At 41.0% G+C, this 19668-nt stretch overlaps 1 protein-coding gene across 1 annotated transcript in view; it reads left to right on the top strand.

Annotated features, from left to right (window-relative positions):
- Window positions 1-19668, top strand: part of smtnl (smoothelin, like) — a 33710-nt gene that overhangs the window by 6835 nt on the left and 7207 nt on the right. The window contains exons 2-7 of the mRNA XM_073492331.1: window positions 15826-15907; window positions 18039-18287; window positions 18430-18486; window positions 18571-18631; window positions 18719-18853; window positions 18953-19076. Of these exons, the coding sequence (XP_073348432.1) occupies window positions 15826-15907; window positions 18039-18287; window positions 18430-18486; window positions 18571-18631; window positions 18719-18853; window positions 18953-19076 (708 nt within the window). The remainder of the gene's footprint in view (window positions 1-15825; window positions 15908-18038; window positions 18288-18429; window positions 18487-18570; window positions 18632-18718; window positions 18854-18952; window positions 19077-19668) is intronic.

The following is a 19668-nucleotide window of genomic DNA, read 5'->3' as shown; positions in this document are numbered from 1 at the left end:
AATATTACAGTATAAGAACAGTTACAGGACAACATATAATCACTGTACAAAAACATCAGCACCTCAACAACAACAACAACAACAGGATTTCAAAACATTAAAACATGGCAGCAATAAAAAACAGAATTCATGGGATTAAGTGTTTGCATTTATGTGTGATGAGAACATGATTGAGTTGATTTTAGCCATGATTTCATCTTAAATTTAAAATCAGCCATTCTGCAGCATTCTCTGATGTAACTTGGTACTGAGTTCCAAAAATTGGTCGCACTAACAGAGAGGGCTGATTTCTCAAACTCAGAAGATCTACACTGTATTGCACAGTCACTTCTATTGGTCGTCCTAATTGTCCTCCCATTATCTGAGTGTAATATCACGAACTCTTTTAATGGGGGAGGGGCCAGACCATTGACAACTTTGTACACTAAACAAACATCAGCAAGACACACAAAAAAGGTTAGAATGTTATAACCTCTGAGTGATGTTACAGTGGTTGTAACTTGAAGGCTTTTTGTCCGGTGCCTTGAGTGTTTGCTTGTCAAGTGTTTGGTTCAGGTTTTCAGTCTTACATACCAGCATCTAGCTCAATATCAAACTTCATGCAAAGTATGTGCACACACTGAAATGCAGATACAGATATGGCACCTGCGCGCACATGCACAAATTATGCAAATTGCTGTTCCTCCTGTATCTGTAGTTACCAAACTATTTTGTGGAAGAATGTTATCTTCTGTGAAATCATGTGGTCACAGTGAAACAACACAAGGGCACCTTTGTTTCTGTGTTTCTGCCATGGGAGATCCCCTGCACACAGCTCACATCAAACATACAGAAAATACTAATGTACTCTATCCATGCACAAAGGTTCACTGTGTTTATGCTGCTCCTCTTCTCACGTCTTGGTAATCGACGCCATGCCATTTTTTCATCCACGTAGTCAGATCCTGACACACTGCTGTTTGAATCATAATTGCAGCTTGCTCTTGCTCCTGCCACACCCTCACCTGTCTGTCAGGATAGGAAGATACAGTACGTTAAGTTCAGCTGGCTGTTCAAACAGGCCTGATTGACATGATACAGCACGAGTCACAGACACACACAGACACACGCACACATCAATGCGCTGAGGGCATTCTTAGTGCCTTGTATCCCAGCTGAAAGCAGACTGTGCCAGAGAGATGTGTATATGCGTGTCTTGTCTTCCAGCCTGCTCTCCAGCTGTTGTTGTGCACCTTCACCGTGACCTGGCAAGCAGTCACTCCACGACACACACACCTGCACGTCCACACACACACACAGATCTGCAAAAGACACCTGCAGCACGTCAGCATGATCTTGTTCATATTAAAAACACACCTGCAGCACACACGTATAAATTATGAATACTTTCTTTTTTTCTGATCAGTTTGTGTCTTCTTTCACTGTTCTTTTCTCTTCAAATGAAAGATGTGGTGCTCTTTCATCAGCTGAATTGAAATATAAATACAAGTTTACTGTATACTCCAGGTATGTTTCTTTCATTCTGCTTTTAATGACAAAACATTGTCAAAATGAAGGGTAATGTTTCCAATATGTGAGAAGTTTTGTCAGAATTTGCCACCTCTATTCTACTTTACTGATTCAGTACATAGGAATTTGCATACAAATACTTGATCAGAGACCAAGCTGTGTGTGTGTTGGTGTGAGTGCATTTCCATCTGGAAGTTTGTATAGAGGCAGCTGTGTGGCTCTTTTCTATCCTCTGATGGTTCTTGGCAACAGGAGTTAGTCAAGATTAGGATTAGAACAAAGACCTGAGCCTCCTCAATAATGTCACCTCCTCCTCCTCTGTTTTCTCCCCTTCACTCCCCTACACACACACACACGCACGCACGCACGCACGCACGCACGCACGCACGCACACAGATACACACACAGATAGACACACATATCAGCAGACAACACTGCTGTTGCCAATTACAGTGCCAAAGCAGCCGTCTTAATGGGCCATTGCGCGGGTTCTTTTGCTTCATTGGGAATACATTGAGTGTGGAAAGATTACAGAATCAGCCGTTCCTTCTCTCTGACTTTCACTCATTCCTCTTCTCTTCTCCATCTCTCACCTGCACCCTGATCTCACCTCATCAGACTGTTATTGCTATTTGCCACTGAGCTTGAAAATTCCTTCTTGGCTTTGGAATGGTTTGACAAAAAAAAGATAATCGTAACTCGAGGTGCATTTACTAGATTTTCCATGATTTTCAACCACTGTCCCTCACTGTCTTTTTCAGTGGATAGAATTTGCTCCGTTGTGAAGGAGATGGCTTATCATGTCAATTTAAAAATGACAATTCAGAGATCATCTATGCAGCACTATGCTGTTTCTAAAATGAAAAAATACAACCGAAGAAAAACATTAAATGGCATAATCCAAGTCACAGATCCCAAACTGATTTGTAAAGACATTATTTTTGTTTGTTGTTTTTGGGTGAACTGTTCCTTTATGTATGGCACTTTGGTTAGATAACAGGTGGTTGTCCTGTATATGGAGGGGCAGACTGGAGCAATTCTGTGGTTAAAGGCTGGAGGAGCTTTGTCAAGTCTGCCAAAATAGCCCTGATGATGTCATAGTGATGTCATCGGGGTTTTTTCATCGAGGACGGGGAGAGTACAAATTACAGAGACAGAGAGCCTGCATGACAACTAAGGTGTGCAGTCTCAAAGATGTAGACAGTTACTTGTTTGGGAAGCTCTAATAAAAGATGCGTCAGAGTTGCATGATGGGAAAAGTAGAATTGAGTGTATCTGAAGTTTGACCCATACCAGTGACTAGTGGGGCTTTTCAATTGGCACATCTGGCCGCACTGAGTCAAACCGTGCCATTACTATTTGCGTTTCCATTACTAGCTTTACCACACTGCACACTGAGTAGAGCTGAGCCTCACCTGTGATGGACCTCTCCAGATTAGGGCCAAAGTGCGCCCGCCCTGCCTCTGAGCAGGCTGCTGTGACATCTCGCGGCCAACCCAAGACGAGCAACCCGTTCCCGCTCAAACACGCGTGTGTTGTGAGATGTCTCAGCAGGAAGTCATTGTTTGTTCAGCTCCCAGTTATTTTGTAGTTTCTAACTAAATCTCTGTGGTTTGGCATTCAGTTTCTGTTTTGCGTCCCTGTTTGTACATCTGCTGTATTTTTCTGTTTCACTGGGTTCTCTTTCAGCTGTGTCAGGACTTGAGATTAGTTACTGCTGGTGTAAACCCAGCATTTCCTGGTTTTGCAGCTTCATAATAAAAGCTTTTATATAACAATTTAACTGGGGACTTTTATTGTGAAAAAATTATAGGAAATGAAACATGTTTATTACCCAAATAGCAAGGCACCTAGACTTCAAGCAGGTAGGCCTGTTGTGATGGAAATGCAAATCCCTGCCACACTGAGCTTACGACACTAGTCAAACCAAGTTGAATTAAGCCAGCACATGTGTATGGAAAAGCCCCATGATATCTGCGTAATGATACAGTATCTGGGTCTCTGCTGCTTCGATTTTTACCATACTTTTTAAAGTCTGTCTCTTGTGAGTCCCTTAATCTCACAAGAGACAAATGTAATACTAAATTGCTGGAGCCCTTTAAGTTATTCTTTTGTCCGTGGAAGATTTTAGACAGGGAATCACAGGACACTAAATACTACCAAATATTAGAAATCATTCATATTAACATAAAACAACACATTTTAATTTATCCTAAATGCACATTACGGTAATATTTCTTCACCTTTACCATGTCCTTTCTGTCTGTAGTTTCTTTCTTCCCAAACCACACCTGTACCCCTCCAGACTCCAGTACTGCAGAGCATTAGACACACTACATTCCTCCAGCGCTGTGTGTTGGGGATGGGTGTTCATTAGCAGTCAGGTTAGAGGGTTATCTACTGTTGCACAGACACTGGGTGCACTTGATTTATGGCTCAGTACAGCACTTGCATCACATGCTGTGTAAAAGGTGATTTCTTGAGATTGAAAAGTTGAATTTGGGGCAGTCCGCCATGTGTTTCATGTGTGGCTTAAAGGACAGGCTGTATAGATGTCACATGAAGTTTTCAGTGTGAGGTTTTCCAGCTGTCAACAGTGTAATACAAACTGAGCAGAAGATTTGGCTGAATCGGATCAATAAATCTTTGCAGGAACCAACAGGATGTTATCTTAATTTTGAGAAACATCTGTACTCACAACACCACTGCTGCAAGACACAAGCTACCCATTGTCTCCACCCTTGTCTCATTTTCAAAGTATGAAACATTTAGGCAGCTATTTGATGGTCTGATCCTTCAGAGGGACCAGCAAGTGATGTGAATGGTGATATGTGCGTGTGAGTTGGTACAGATCTCATCAGGTTGCACCCCTCCTCCATTCCTCCTTGTGCACCCATTAGCTCCATCTCCCACTAACATTTCTTATCTGCACATTCTCCCTTACGAGCAGCAGACCTCTGCAGTGTTTTAGTTTAGTCACAGTCTGAGAATAGGCTGGTGGAGAGATTGTACTAAAATGTAGTGATCCCAGTACAAAGTGAATCACACTGTGATTACTGACTGCTGGTGCACACGTTTAAATGCACAGACTTTCCTTTAGCATTATTTATGGGAAAAGTGATTGGCAGTTGTGTGGTTGCAGAAGTGTATGCATACACAGACACTTGTTCTGTACATGTGGACACACACACACAGACAGTTTGGCTGTGGTAATTTTCCTGTATTGTTTAGTGTGGTACAGCAGCTACCTGGTGTTGTTTTGATCTATCTGCTTTTCTCCTGTCTAAGTAGAAATAAAACAGATTTTCTCAACTTTTTTAATGTATTATATCATGGTGTTGTAAGCTAAATGTATTTGCTGTCAGTGACTGATTTTTGAGAATTTGGATAAAACCGTTTTAAATAGTTTTAAAAAGAAAAAAATGGCAGTATTAAGAAATCTAGAAATACTGTATATGTTGATAGCACAAGTTTTCAGCAATCATGCCATAACTCTCCTGAGTTGGTACTTTTTTCATTAAATACACTTTTTTCCTGTCTTTGCTTAGTTTTTGTCAATGGGAATGGACCTTTACAGTCTACTGACAGCTCAAAGCACTTGTCGCATTCACCATTCACACACCACATTCAAACGCTGATATTTTTTTTTTGTATAACATATCTTTATTGATTTTTAACATTGTACATCACTTTTTCAAAATGGCGAGGCTGCATCGTTCAAGTCTCCCTCGAAACAACTTCCCTCCCTCCCACCTGCCCACCCATGAACTCCGTGCCATCAGTGCAGATCAAAAACGATAATGAAAGATTACAAAATACTACTAATAATAATGAAAATAAATCACTCATATACACCTGTACCCACATGTATTAATGCACATATACATGCCTATCCATTGAGGGGTAAAACAAAAAAAAAACAAAAAACAAAAACACATACGCAAAGGAGTACAGTCTGAATTGGTAAATGTCAGATTTAAGCAGTTAGGTTAACTGGTCTTGATTCCAAGAATGTAAGAAATTAATCCCATATCTTATGAAAGATATGACTTTGTTGTTTGACTGTGTATGTGAGCCTTTCAGTCGCTATGCAAGAAGAAAGCTCATTAATCCACAGGTACTCTTCCAATGTCTGGCAATTAGACGCTTTGCTTGTATTAGGCAAAGGTTAACCAACTTACTTACCTAAGTAAAAACATATAGTGCAAAACATATAGCACATAATGAAAAGGCTTTTGATGTTTTAATGCTTTATTACAGCTTGTTTTCATCATTCAGTGAATGAAAGAGATAATTCAGCTGCTTCATACTGATTCCAGATACATTAACGTGATTTTCCTTTGTTTCATTGCTTAATTTTAAAAGGAGACTTATTATGTTTTTCTGTTTTATTCCTTTCTTTCAGTAAGTTATATACTGTAGGTTCTTGTGCAAGTAAAAGGTCTTAAAGGAGTCAAAAAGCCCAAAGTCCATGCCAACGGTAGCACCTTTCTCCCACAGAAAACACTCCTGAAGTGCCTGAACGCCTCGTCAGTAGTCCCGCCTTGAGAAAACTGAGACCTGAGAAAAATGTGTTGTGTTTTTTGAGTAAACCTATTCTAGTAATAACCTAAAATAAAATTATGATCCTGAAAATGAGCATAGTATGTCTCCTTTCACCTTTCGTTTGTAAAGATGAAGAAAAAATTAAGGAAAAAAAGGCGTGCGCACGTGTGTGTTATGTGTATGTCTAGATCCAGCAGATCACATCAACTTTACAGACAAATTAATATATGAGAGTGTTGATTCTGTGTGTGAGCTCAGCTGAATGGAGGGTGACACCACAGGGTAGAGAGCTTACTGTTGTGTTTATCTCAGTGACTAAGACATTAACACGCTGACTGAAGAGACTCCCCACACTGTGCCAGCTTGGACTGTCTCTGATACAACTTCTGATCACTGTGTGTCCAAACATTCTAGTAGCACCCATCCATCCATCTACCCATCAGTCAGTGTACTCCCCCCTGCCTCTGTGGCCCCTTACTCATTCTCTCACCCTTCCCCCAATCTCCCCCTCTGAGCTCGGCAGCATTTTAAGGCTGGATTCCTGGCACCAATCCCCCATTTGTGGCTATTAATACAGCCATGAGGGAGACAGAAAACAGACTTTTCAACACACAATCTCACAAGCTTATGCAATGTCTACAAAAAATGTAGACATTGGACTTAAATGTGTTAACCTGCCATAGATAGAGCTTTCATTTCACTAAATGTCATTACGAAATCATCTCTACACTGTTGTTGGTCTGTCCGTCTCTCTGTTGTTATTTTGCGTGAGTGTTTTGGCAATGCAAACTACTTATCAAGGCCATTTTAAATGTTGGTTTGGCAATATTTACTCTGATAAAGACATGCTTTTAGTAAGAAGTTAAAATAGATTTAGACTGATACAGAAGAAAGAAACAGGGCACAGCTGAAGAGAGAGTGTGTGTGTGTGTGCGTACACATGCTGGGGGTTTAACAGAGGTATGCGGCCACTCCCTGGCTACCCCTGGCTACCCCTGGCTCTCTTAATGACTTCCAGACAATAGGCCGTGTTCCCGTCATCATCTCTTTGGAAACAGGTTAATAACTGACTGGCTGGTGGGACAGCTCACCCTCGTTGCCCTCTGGAACCAGCAAGCCTTACTGGAACTCAATATCAGAAGTAGATTTCAATGTTGCCCCTTCGGCTATGTCAGCTCCATCCACTGTGGGAATACTTCACAATTTCATTTAGTTGCACTCAGATGCAGCGTCCTGGAGGAATGCCCAGAAGGCACTTTAAGGACAATTAGTTTGAGAGGTGTGGGGCATTGGTGAGAGAGCAGAGTTTTAAGGTTTTATCAGACATGAAGTCTCAGGACCACAGGAGGGCGACCCACATATAACTGCTCCTGTGGGCTCAGACGAAGTAGGAACATGACCCAGACTTAATCAATCTGTCTGTCAACACTAGGAGGATGAAATTCAAAATATAAAATCTGCAGAAGTCAGATAGTGGAGTGTTGGAGGGGGACAAGGCAGCCTATTGCATAGAGAGCGTATTTGTTTTCACAACAAGATGAAACTATTAGGAGCCCTGCAGGGAAATGGGGTCACTGCAGCAGATACAGTAACAGTAAAAATGCCAAATAACAAGGCGCAGCAAATGGTCAATGTTTAGATAAAACACAGTTGGCTAGTTCAACACTACAACATGATATGTGGAAAGGTTCAGTGAAGATGTGAAGACAAACGAAGTTAAGTCAGTGAATTAAAAATATGTAATGTAAAATAAGTGATTCCATAATTATTCACTCCCTTCAAGTCAGTGTTTAGTAGATGCACCTTTGGCTGCTTCATTTCACCCTCTACTTTTACAAGCCTTCCAGGGCCTGCTGCCGAGAAGCATCCCACAGCAGTTCTTAGTTCTGCAGATATCGGGCACTATATGAAAAATTAGGGGAATTTCAAAATGAATCTTTAGTGATATATAAATGTCTGGAGCAAATTTCATGTCAATCCATTGAATAGTTGTTGAGACATTTCACTATAAATGAGACATCATATGGGGATCATGAATGTACAAAGTTCTATGGCAGTCCATCTGATAAATGCTGAGATATTTTACTCTGGACCGAAGTGGTGAACTAACACATAACAGCTACTACTGGAGCACACACAAACAAAAACACACACATACTCATACACTCACACCACCTGTCCAGTAAAGGCAAACTCCCACTAGAAATGGGAGTGAAGGTAAAGCTGAGGTCAGCATATCAGACTCCCCCGCCTCATCCTACCCTCCTCTACCTCACTGACAGAGGAGGAGAGGAGAACAGGAAGGGAGGTGGACAGGGAAGACAACTCTCTATTGTAGTCATATGTTGGAACTGGATGTTACAGAGGAGGGAGTGAATAACAATCTTTTCCCAAAAGACAAAGGACCTTTTTCTCATAGATACTTGGCCTGGGGGAGATACTGGTCTTCCACCATGATGTTTACAAATCTTTCACTGTGAGCTGGTCTTATATATTATATGTGCTCAGATGCAGCATTTGCCTTTTTTGTAATAGTCATTTTTTAAACAAGGGTTTAAAAAATTAAACTATGACTGAGTCCTGGAGTCCTGCTGAATCTATTTATATCATCAGTACAAAATCATATTTAACAATTATCAACAGACTGTGAAGAAATAACATGTTTTAGGTTATGATGTCTATGTATTGTTAACCATGGCAACCAGTTAGCCCTGTCCTGTCCCAGTCCAAAGCTTCTGTGCTAGCAGTGTAAACACCAACACTCCCCTGGTGCTCCCCAGCTCCCACTAGATGAATGGCTAACTGAGCTAACTAGCTAATGGCAGCTCCAGTTAGCAGCAGTTAGCAGTTACCCTGGTGATATGCTGCCCCCTGATTGTTTTGAGTATGTATTTGACAGGTGGTCAATTCCTTACATATTGCACCTTTAGATATTAAAGTGATAAACCAGTGATACGTGTGTTTTTTAGCTGTTAAAGATAGCCTTTATGTATTTAGGACCCCAAACACAACATTAGGATTTCATATGTTGATTGCCCAAAACAGAAAATCTAAAGGGATGAAAATATTCAGTAGGTATTGTTGCTTTAAGCAAAAAAAAAAAAGAAAAAAGGAATGACAAGCTGACATCACTATCCATTGAACTGGTCGGTATCTCTCACCATGAACAGAGAGTGGAATGCCTTTTTATTATTATAGCAAGAGATTGTTACAGACCTCAAAAGACCACAAAAGCATAAGATGCAGTTTGCAGAGAAGCATATGTCAAATCATGTCATGCCACCAGCCAAGACTGTAACTTGCATTCAGTGGTGCTGTGTTTATGAAAAAAAACTTGTACAGTGGCTCACCTGCAAATAGGTTTTATCCTCTTAGTTCAAAGGCTTGTCATATTTTCCACTCTTTACCTAATGTGGTGTTCCCTGCGATTTTTCTAGCAGAGAAATTGCAGGCTGCGTGGATGTATTTGCAGAACAGGTGGTTTGAATTCGTCTCTTCCTCTGAGAGGATTCCTCTATAGACTCCTGGGAGGAAATTACAGAGCAGGAGTCCTCTGTCACTAACTGTTTCCTCTGATAGCTGAGGAAAAACTCTGATATCTTCACAGTAACACAGCTGTGTAAGACAGAGCATGCTACTGGCTTCATATGTTATATGCTGTGTAGTAATTCATAATGAGTATAGTAGCATAAACCTGTCCAGTCACCATAGTCTTTGCTGTAAGCATACTGGTAAGTGTGTCCTTGTGTGAAACACACACAGACACACACTGGCACTCACTGGAAGGCTACCAGCCTGCCTCTATCATATCAAATGTTCCATTCCTCGACCATCTAAAGGCCCCGTGAAGCTCAAAAAAAACCACCAATGAACAGGTCCACTTTTCTGGATTTTCAGATTCATATTGATTCATATCAGGAGGTAGAGCAGGTCGTCTAGTAATCGGAAGGGCGCTGGTTCGAATCCCGGCTCCCCCTAGCTGCATGTCGAAGTGTCCTTGCACAGGATACTGAACCCCAAATTGCTCCTAAAGAGCAGTTGGCACCTTGCATGGCAGCCTCCGCCATCAGTGTATAAATGTGTGTGTGAATGGGTGAGATGGGTCAGAAAGTGAAAATCCCAAAATGTGAAACAAGTCTTTTAACTCGTCCAGTTTACCTATTTTCTGTCACCTCAATCAGATATCTGTGTATAAAAAGACATCAAATGCAATGTTGAAGCACAGAGCCAACACAGCACTGATTCTTTCTGCCATCACTGTATGTTTCCCAGCAGACTACAGTGTACCCTCATCAAATATGTCCCACCCCCACCTCACCCCCACCCCTACAAAGTCTTTATTAAAGTGTCAGTGATGGAGATGCCTCTGACAGCTAAACAATGTCTTCTGACTAAACACAGGACATGGTGCTCACCCAGCACCCTCACACCTCCTCCTGATTAAACAGACAGGTTTCCCAGGTTTTCCCCTTGTTCAATAGTAACAGCCAATATTGTATTTGCAAATGTTCTGGTGTACATTTTGTTAGCATTAGAAGTCCAAACTTCCACTGAGTTAACATTGGAAGAGGAACATTAATAAGTTGTTGTAATTACCAGGACAACTTTTTTTTTTAGATTAATTGTAAAGCTCTTCATTTGGTGTGTTCCACTGTTAGCTTGAAGCTAACTCTATAACAAAACGACACTAGCACATCAACAACACCAAATGGCAGCATTTCTGTAAATTACAATGAGTTGTGATGCAGAGGTTCTGCCATCGCTTGTAGCTCCAGTCTACCCGTTACTTAAAAGCTGTTTACGACATGTTTTGATTTATCTTTTTCTGTTGCTGAATGGTATTTCAAGTCAGTGGTCCTTTTGAGTTTTGTGTGTGCAATTAAGCTGAGCCTGCGAGTAAAGATGGCATCAACTTAGTGCTGTGAAACTCCTTCTTTTCCTTCCTCTTCATCTTTATCTTTCCTCCTCCTCGTCTGTCTCTGCGCTCAAGCACACCGAGGGCTTTTCCACATTTTCTGCTCTGTTTCGCTCATTTCATCCCACATTTTATAGTTCCCCACTCATGATCAGTGTTGGGAGTTAACTTGTTAAGTAAGTAATCTGTTAGAGTGATTGGATTACTTTTTTGTTGTAATGAGTAACATAACGCATTAGTTCTGTGATTCAAATGAAACGTTATTAAGTAAGTTTTTCAGTTTTGGGCAGAAAGGACAAAAACAACATCACGTTGAAATGCAAGTTGTGCCTGGAGGCTAAGTGCATGTCAGAGAGCCCTATGAGAGCCCCTGTTGTATTGTTTTCATTGAAACAGCTGTGCCTAATACTGTATGCCTCTGCCCAGTTCACAGTTCACAGTTCATGTACAGTTGTCTACACGCTGTCTGGACAATACTGTATGTGCAACAAGTCGCTAAGGGGTTTTACTGTAATTTCTGGTAACTCTAAAGTACGCGTTACTTTTTTCAGCAAGAAATGCAGTAATGTAACAAGTTACTTTTTAACAGCAGTAATCTTGTAACGTAATGAGTTACTTTTTAAGTAACGTTACCCAACACCGCTCATGATGCAGTGACACACTGTCAGGGAGTAAGGGATTTGTTCCCTGAAGAAAGAAAAGGGAGCTTTTGTCTCCTTACACTTCTGTCACTCCATTATGAGACTGTTATGACAGAGATGGTGCATCTACCTAGTTTTTCCTCTTCCATGTAGAGCTAAAAGAGAATGACAGCTGCTAACAGCAGCCCAGACTAAACAACTGGTCAATCCCCTTTAAGCTTCAACTTTGTCTGATTTACTTTATGGAAGTCAGGGACAAATGAGGATGAAGAGAAATGTAAATACACCTCCTGTGTGTCTATCAAGGGATCCATACACAGCTCAGCATAGTCTATTTTAGTGTCATCTTGACATGATGCTAATTTTAGCCTTATCATTAGGCAGCAAACACTCTAACACACACGTGTCTGCCATTAAAGAGAAACATGACTCGTACTGACTGATATGGGTTTGAGAAGCTGCCACCAGCTGATAGGCTGAGGTGATGATCTTTAAATTTGATTGCTAATTTCCAAGGATACAGGGATTCATCAACACTTTGACTCTTGGCACTGGAGTAGTTTTGGGACTGTCATGGGACAAAAATACTACTGATCACATTCTTAAGGTAGCCTATTTAGCTCAAATTTTATTGACAGTTAAGCTCACAAGGTAAAATCTACAGCCATGATAAGACAATGATAATATTCTAACATTTAACAAGCAATGCACTGTCTAAATCTAGTGTGTTAGCAAGGTAACATTTGCTAATTAGCACTAATCATGACGTCCAGCAGAAGCTAGCAGGAATGACATTAGTTTTTAAATTAAAATTTTGGCCAGATGGTGGGGAGAAGTATCCTGATGTGCCAAATGGTCAGTAACACAGAACGATCACATACATATATCGTTAGAATCGTTATCGAAACAATGTCTGTAACTGCGCATAGCTCGAGACCTGGCATGAACATGTGATCGCGCTAAACCAGCTGCCTCGCAAGAAGAGACTATTTTGTGGGGAACATGATTGTCTGAATTAAACGTCACTGTCATCCATCCAATATTTGTCAAGATATCTCACTCTGGACCAAAGTGGGGTACTGACCAACTGGCATTACTATTCCTGGGCCTCATTGTTTTCATTGTTAGCACACTAAAATTTCAGCTTAAGAGATCCGAGAAAATCTCTCGGAAATATATAAATTAGTTTTTTGTAATAACCTCTTAATAAGTTTTTATCTTGGTAAAATTAACTCAAACCTCTGTCAGACCTCATTGCCATTGTCAACATAAAGAAGATTTTCCACTTGTGTGAGAGTGCACAACACACATAAAGATATTAATGTTTCCCAAAACTGAGGCAGATAGCAGTTACTATAGACACTGAGTCCCTTTGGAGCAGCTGTGTATATACAAAAGGTTTCATTGCTGTTGCAGACTTATATATCCACACCTCCTCAATGTATAAATATTTGCTTTGGAGCAGCTGCTGGCAGCAATATTGACCTCTAGCAGAACATTGTACTCGATAGCATCCTGCCTATAACACCAAAGATTTCAAATGGTCCTGTGTTCATTGAGTAAGAAAAAGAGGTGAATGAAGTTGTTTTGTTTTTTTATCACACGTTTAGCACATAAACAAGCCGCAAGAAAGAGGTTACAATGATAAAGCAGGGATGAAAATGCAATATTTGAACTTTGGTTTAGACCAGGAAGCAGCTCATGGTTCTACTAAAGCTCAACATAGCTTTAAAGATGCAGTACGTAAAATAAGCCACCTGTCTAATTCATACTGAGAATAATACAATACATAGACATAACATAAAAAAGGTATTTCTTTACATTCTATTGATAAATTGAGTTAACAAAAAATCTTACATTTGGACATACATTGCACCTTTAAAGCAGAGTGAAACATATTTCAAGTCAGGGTTGTTTCTGAACGATTGGCGACATCGTCTTACTGACATCTATATTTAAAATAAAAAGCTGATGATCCTCAACAAATCAGCACCTCATGTTCAGAGTAAGTCTATCAGATATCAGTTGATGTTTGTGTGTGCATACTCGTGAAGTTCTAGTGCCAAAGTGTTTGTGTATGCATGTGTGTATGCATCAGTACTGTGCCATGTTAGGTGTAAGTACCAGTGTGTTCTGCCAGCAAAACAGACGTCAAGATACCAGAGAGTTTATAGGAACCTCAGCAGCTGGTTTCCCCCTCTGACCCGCTGTGGACGTCTGATGATCTGAGCAATTAAGCCTGCAAAGCCCCCTTCCCAAAGCCAGACATTCTGCATTTCTCCCACCTCCTGCTGGATAGCCAGCTGTTTCTACCTCACTACCACGGATGGCTTCTGCCTCATTTCCCATCATGCAATATGCAAACGCTCCCCTCTGTGCCTTCCTCACCTTTCATACAAGATCATATTTTCTCCACAAGAAAATTATTTATTCCCTTCCAGGTTGGGAGGGAATAAGGGAAAAGTGTAGTTTATGTTGTGTATGTTTAATAAATGCAGTACATTGAAAATAAATAGTTAATGTTTGAAGATGTTGATCTTTTCCCCTCTGTCTGAGTGTAGTCTTTCATCGCATCACCATCTAAACACCACAGATGGTGCCTGTAACACACAAGCTGCAAGACGTCACTGTCTTGGTTCAGTCAGGGAATAAGCTCTGATAAACCCACTGTATGCTACCACAGCACCAGTCTGCAGTCTGCAGTTAGTGATCACCTGGTCTTGAGCATTTAGCAGCAAAAGAGACAGATATTTCCCTCAGAATCAACAGTGTTAAAAGGTTTAGGAACTAAATGTGCTCACTTTCAAGTGATTGCAAATGAATGTGATTGGTACCATTTGTTTGTCCATGTGGTCCCGTCTCTGTCCATTCATTTACTGGTTTCTGACAGCAGAGACAAGCTGACCAGATGTTGCGGTTCTGCTTCCAAACATGGTGACGTTATCTAAACAAGGAATTGATGCATCAGATGCGTCAGTGGTGAAATAAGGTTCTCGGTCAAACAGAGCGCAGAAATCAGCCTTGTCTATTTCGTTCCTGTGTGAGAGCCAAGTGTTAAACACAACCAGCTGTTCAAGTTATTTGTTGCCAAAGAGCTGAGGATCTCCGAAATGACGGCCTGAGGGTAGGTTACGTCTCCTCAAAGCCTGTTTCAGGGTCTGTCAGACCAACACAGATACACTGAGACATGTGGTTTGATACTGACCTTGAAAAACGTGCACAGCTATCAGCTATCACTATTGACCGGACTCGTGTTGCTCTGTGCCAAATCTGTTTGACAGGGCCACATGGAAAGTGACAGCTTGACCCACAACCTATGTGGGTCAGCAGCACCACACGGGTAAGAGCTTGAGATAGAAGTGTCTGCTCAGGAGGGTGACTAGCTGTTTCCATGTGGCTGATTGTGTTCGGAGAGTTGTCTGCACTGATCACAGTGACAGAAAAAATACACAGCCACATTGCCTTTGAAATATGACCTAAAGATACTCAAGATGTTTGACATTAAAACTTGATCTCAATCATTTTAGGAGTCACTCTGCCTGATCTGGGCAGCCCTCCCATCACTGAGTGTGTCAGGGACAGTAGTGCCTGATCTAAAACAAAGACCACTCGAGTCTTATCACAGGAGAGAAGGCAGACACACAGAACAGAACACCCCGGTGCCTCTGACGGCTACATCAATCAGCTCATTTATCCACACACACCGGCCAACTTTGAAGTGTGTCGAGTCGTGTCATGCTTTGCCGATTTGTTTTGTTTTGTCTGAAGTCGTGTCAAAAAAGCCCATATGTTGGAGGAAAGTCCAAAACTTAAAATGGTCCAACAATGACTCAATGAGCTTTGGACATCTGGATTTCTTTTCCTGTTAGAACAAGGAGAACATGATGCCCTGACTTCCTGCCATCCAAACACATGTTGGTTTATGAATGACTCCAAACAGAACTTGCACAAGTTCACATGGGCAACAAGTACAACAAATACTGCGGTCAGTCAATCAATACAACTCATCAAAACCAGAATGATTAATTCACCAGGTGCTTATATTTCTGTTATTAACTAATTTTCCAGCTTGAACTCTGTCTTGAAAGTACAAATACTCCACCAACAGCCCTCCTGCTGGTCGCCAGTGAAGGTCAAATATGACCTCATGCTCCTTTAAAAGCAATGAAGGGTGCTAGTGTGTTGTTGGTAACTATATGGTTCAATGTGTTTCAGAGTATTGAGAGAGAGGAGCCAATAGAGGTGGACCCCGCCCCAACACATGCTGGCCAGGAGAATGGACACGCTGCTCCCACAGGTAACTACGCCACCACTGTTCTACAACCTGCTTCAAGGTTGTTTGCAGTCATAGTAGCCCTGAAAAATAGGGTTTTTAAGGTTGACTCCACTGTTTTTACACATGGAGATCAGTTTACAAGTCATGGGGAGTACTGCTATGAAAATAGTTGAATAATGTCTTACATAACTCTGGAGGAGTTTTACAAAGTTTGGAAAAATAACCCAGATGATGCAATCAGATAATGGTTAGGCAAAGACTACAAGTCTTTGATAGAGAGCCTGTGTTACAAACTTAAGGAATGGACTTTCCTAAATCCCTCCCCCACTGACCTCCCCAGGAAAGTTTAATAATAGTGTTAGTAATAGTAGTAGTAGTATGCGCTCAATTAAGTTGATAAAATAGATGAGTGAATCGTACGTTGTACCATTCGCTCTAAGAAACAATGAGTGCGTGAAACGGAAAGAGAGAGAGAGATGCAGGACCCCACCGACAAAGGCCGACTGAAGGGTCGCCCGACGCCTCCTCTCTCTTCATCCTCATCAGACGTAACATCTCCTCCTTTCCCTGCAGCCTCGTCAGGTTTAACAAACTTTCCAAGGGTTGATTAAGGTTGATGGTTTCCAGATTTAATAATGTAGTTCTATTGTGTGGCTGAACACGGCTCCATTTACACCTGGTCCAACCCACGAACCTCTTTGTCTTTGTGTAATGTCTTGTCACCATAATCTAGTTTGGGTTTTGTTGTTGTCATGTCTTTGTCTTTAGATAAGCAAATAAATGTTTGACTACAAAGTCATTGTTTTTGGTTTCTGTACATTTTACAGTTTGGTCGCTGAATGTATTCCGATTTTGCTAAAGCTTTACTTAAATTACAATTAATTATTTCCCCTGAATTATATGTGTGTTAATAGACTAACTCTTGCCTGATCAGCAAGAGGTTTCACTGTGTTATTATACTGACTTGTAGTGTAGTGTCTCTTTTAAACACACCAAAGACATACAGTAAATAACGGTAAACATACACCGTTATACGCTAAGTAACCTAATAAAGACGTAATAAGCCATAATTTGTATGAAATTATGCAAAAACTAGAAATACTATGGTCTTTATTAGATAGTAAACAAGACAGTTATAAGCTAGTACACTAATAACACATACAAATCCATAATTTGTATTCAATTAGGCAACACCTAGAACTATGTTCTTTATAAAACCAGGAAGCTGGCGTAGGAAACCTATTCTATTTTAGCATACTTTCCTATTTCTTAACTTGTTTTAATGTTTTGTTTTAATGTTTTTTAATTGCTTTTTAGGTTTTGAACTGCATTGTAACTTTTATTTTATTTTAGCCTATTTTCCTATTTCTTAACTTGTTTTAATGTTTTGTTTTAATGTTTTTTAAATGCTTTTACTGTAACTGTATGCACCTGTAAAGCACTTTGAGTTGCCTTGTGTCTGAATTGTGCTATACAAATAAACTTGCCTTGCCTTGCCTTGCCTATAAGAAAAATAAAAAACAGTGTTATATCCTAACTAACTAATGAAGTTGCCTTACACCCCCCTTATTTAGTTATAAATACATCCCATGAGAGAAGACATGCAGCAAAGGGCCACAGGTCGGACTCAAACCCCGGGCCGCTGCAGCGAGGACAGGGCCTCTGTACATAGGACACCCGCTCTACCAACTGAGCTAACGGGCACCCTTCATGATTGTTTTTAAATTTGAGATAATCCTGCACGATGTGGTAACCACGTCCAATTCCGTGGCTTTGTGACATCACACTTTGTCACAATGTCACACATTTGCATAATTTAAGCAGAGCAGCTAGTTCGGCGAATAAGAATTTATTAAGCATAGCTGCTCTGATGTTGCAGTAAATGAAGCAGTGTTGGCTCGGGCGCGTGTGAGCTGACCAATTAGAGCTGACTGGGTATTCGGGAAGAGGGCCCTAAAGAGACAGGAGCTAAAACCTGAGCGTTTCAGACAGAGAGGGAAAAGTATGAGAAAACTAATGTGTTTTTGGATCATTAAAGCATGTAAACCTATTCGAGTAGTAACCCAAAATAAAATTGTGAACCTAAAAATGAGCGTTTTATATCTCCTATAAGGATTCTCATCAACATGATCATATCTTTTCATCCAACCAGAACATTCAGCATTGCTACACGGAAAGATCTCTCCGCTCAATGACTTCCCACACGAGCACACAGCCCCTGTTGCCATGCGAATGCCTCACCTCCCCATCACTGCGACAACCAAGATGGCAGAGGGCCCCGACTCTCCCAGCAGCCCTGTTGGTTCTTGCTCCTCTCCAATCTCTGGTGCCTCACCTACTGGCCAATCAGCTGCGAGCACCAAACAGACACAACCATTTGAGGAGCCTCAAGCTCAACCAGGTGACTGATGGTCTCAGCTATATCTCAATAGACGTCTCTGTTGCTGTTGTTGTTGTAATGATGCATTCATCGTTATTTTCATGACATGAATGTAGAATAATTTATTTACAACATTCAATTTCCTTGTTCTTGTTGCTTATAGTATCTTCTACATGGACTCCTACACCTATCAGAGCTCTGGGATCTCCCCACCTTCAAGGTGAGCCATGCTTTCAGACACACATGCTATCCTGTTAAGACACTGCACATTACGGATATGATTTACAATGACTGTCTTTTGCAGAGAAAGCAAATTCAGCTCCCGCTAAGTCAGTGACCTACTCAGGGTTGCTGCAGCATGACGGGTGAGTGAAAGGTGGCATCTTTTAGGATAGGTAAAAGATGTTTTGCATTGTCACCATTCTATGCTCTTCTGTGCTCACATCCTGCAGAGATGGTGACAGATCCTTCGGGCACGTTGGAGAGAGGAGGCGAGAGCTAGTGAGGTCACAGACTCTGCCACGTAACATTGGTGCTCAGGCTCGTCGATCTATCTTTGAAAAACTGGACTCAGAAACTGCTAACAGGTAAATGCTGTTTACCGTTGCATTTGGGTGACATGAAAATTAAAGTTGTTTCCAAAACATTGAAACACTTTTGTGTGTCCTTGCCCTGCTCATGTACAGCCGCCCCAAACCAGTGGACTCTAAACCCAAACTGAAACGGTCTCAGAGTTTTGGGGTGTCCAGTGCCAGCAGCATCAAACAGATCCTGCTTGAGTGGTGCCGCTCTAAGACCATAGGCTACCAGGTAAAACACCAATTATAAATGTGCAGACACAACCTTCTCATTTATTGCATCCCATACGAATTCCCATTTATATTCAGCATATTTTCCAAAGCAGATCACAGTTGATTACATTTTTGAAGATATTTTCTTCCATCATGACAGTCAATGACAATTAATTGATTACAGCATGACAATCAATTGGCAAATACTTCCTTAAGATAGGTAACCCTGTGTATCTGGGTATGTTCTTGTCAAAATTATTTAATTATTGCGCAAAATGTAATGGAAGCTGGTGCTGTGTTCATGTTCTCTTGGGAGAGCTTTAACATCTGAGCTTTAAAGTTGGCAGCAGATCAGCAGCAGCAAAGTTGATGCAAGAAGCTCATAAATTCATGTTATCCTTTTCATGATGTTTTCCAGCTGGTAGTCTGTTGGGGTTGACTGCCTGGGAATGTATTGTTGTTCCTAAAGCTCAAGTCTTAGATAACCGGACATTCTACCAGCACATGAACACACCACATCAGCTGACTTCCAGTCTTACAACGGCAGTATCATGCCAAAATAATATAACTTTTGTCTTTTGTATGAATTGATGAATTTATTTAAAGTGGAG

The sequence above is a fragment of the Pagrus major genome, chromosome 2, assembly GCF_040436345.1.
Source record: "Pagrus major chromosome 2, Pma_NU_1.0".
Taxonomy (NCBI): Eukaryota; Metazoa; Chordata; class Actinopteri; order Spariformes; family Sparidae; genus Pagrus; species Pagrus major.
The sequence above is the reverse complement of the archived record's forward strand: the minus strand, read 5'-3'. Positions and strand labels throughout refer to the sequence as shown.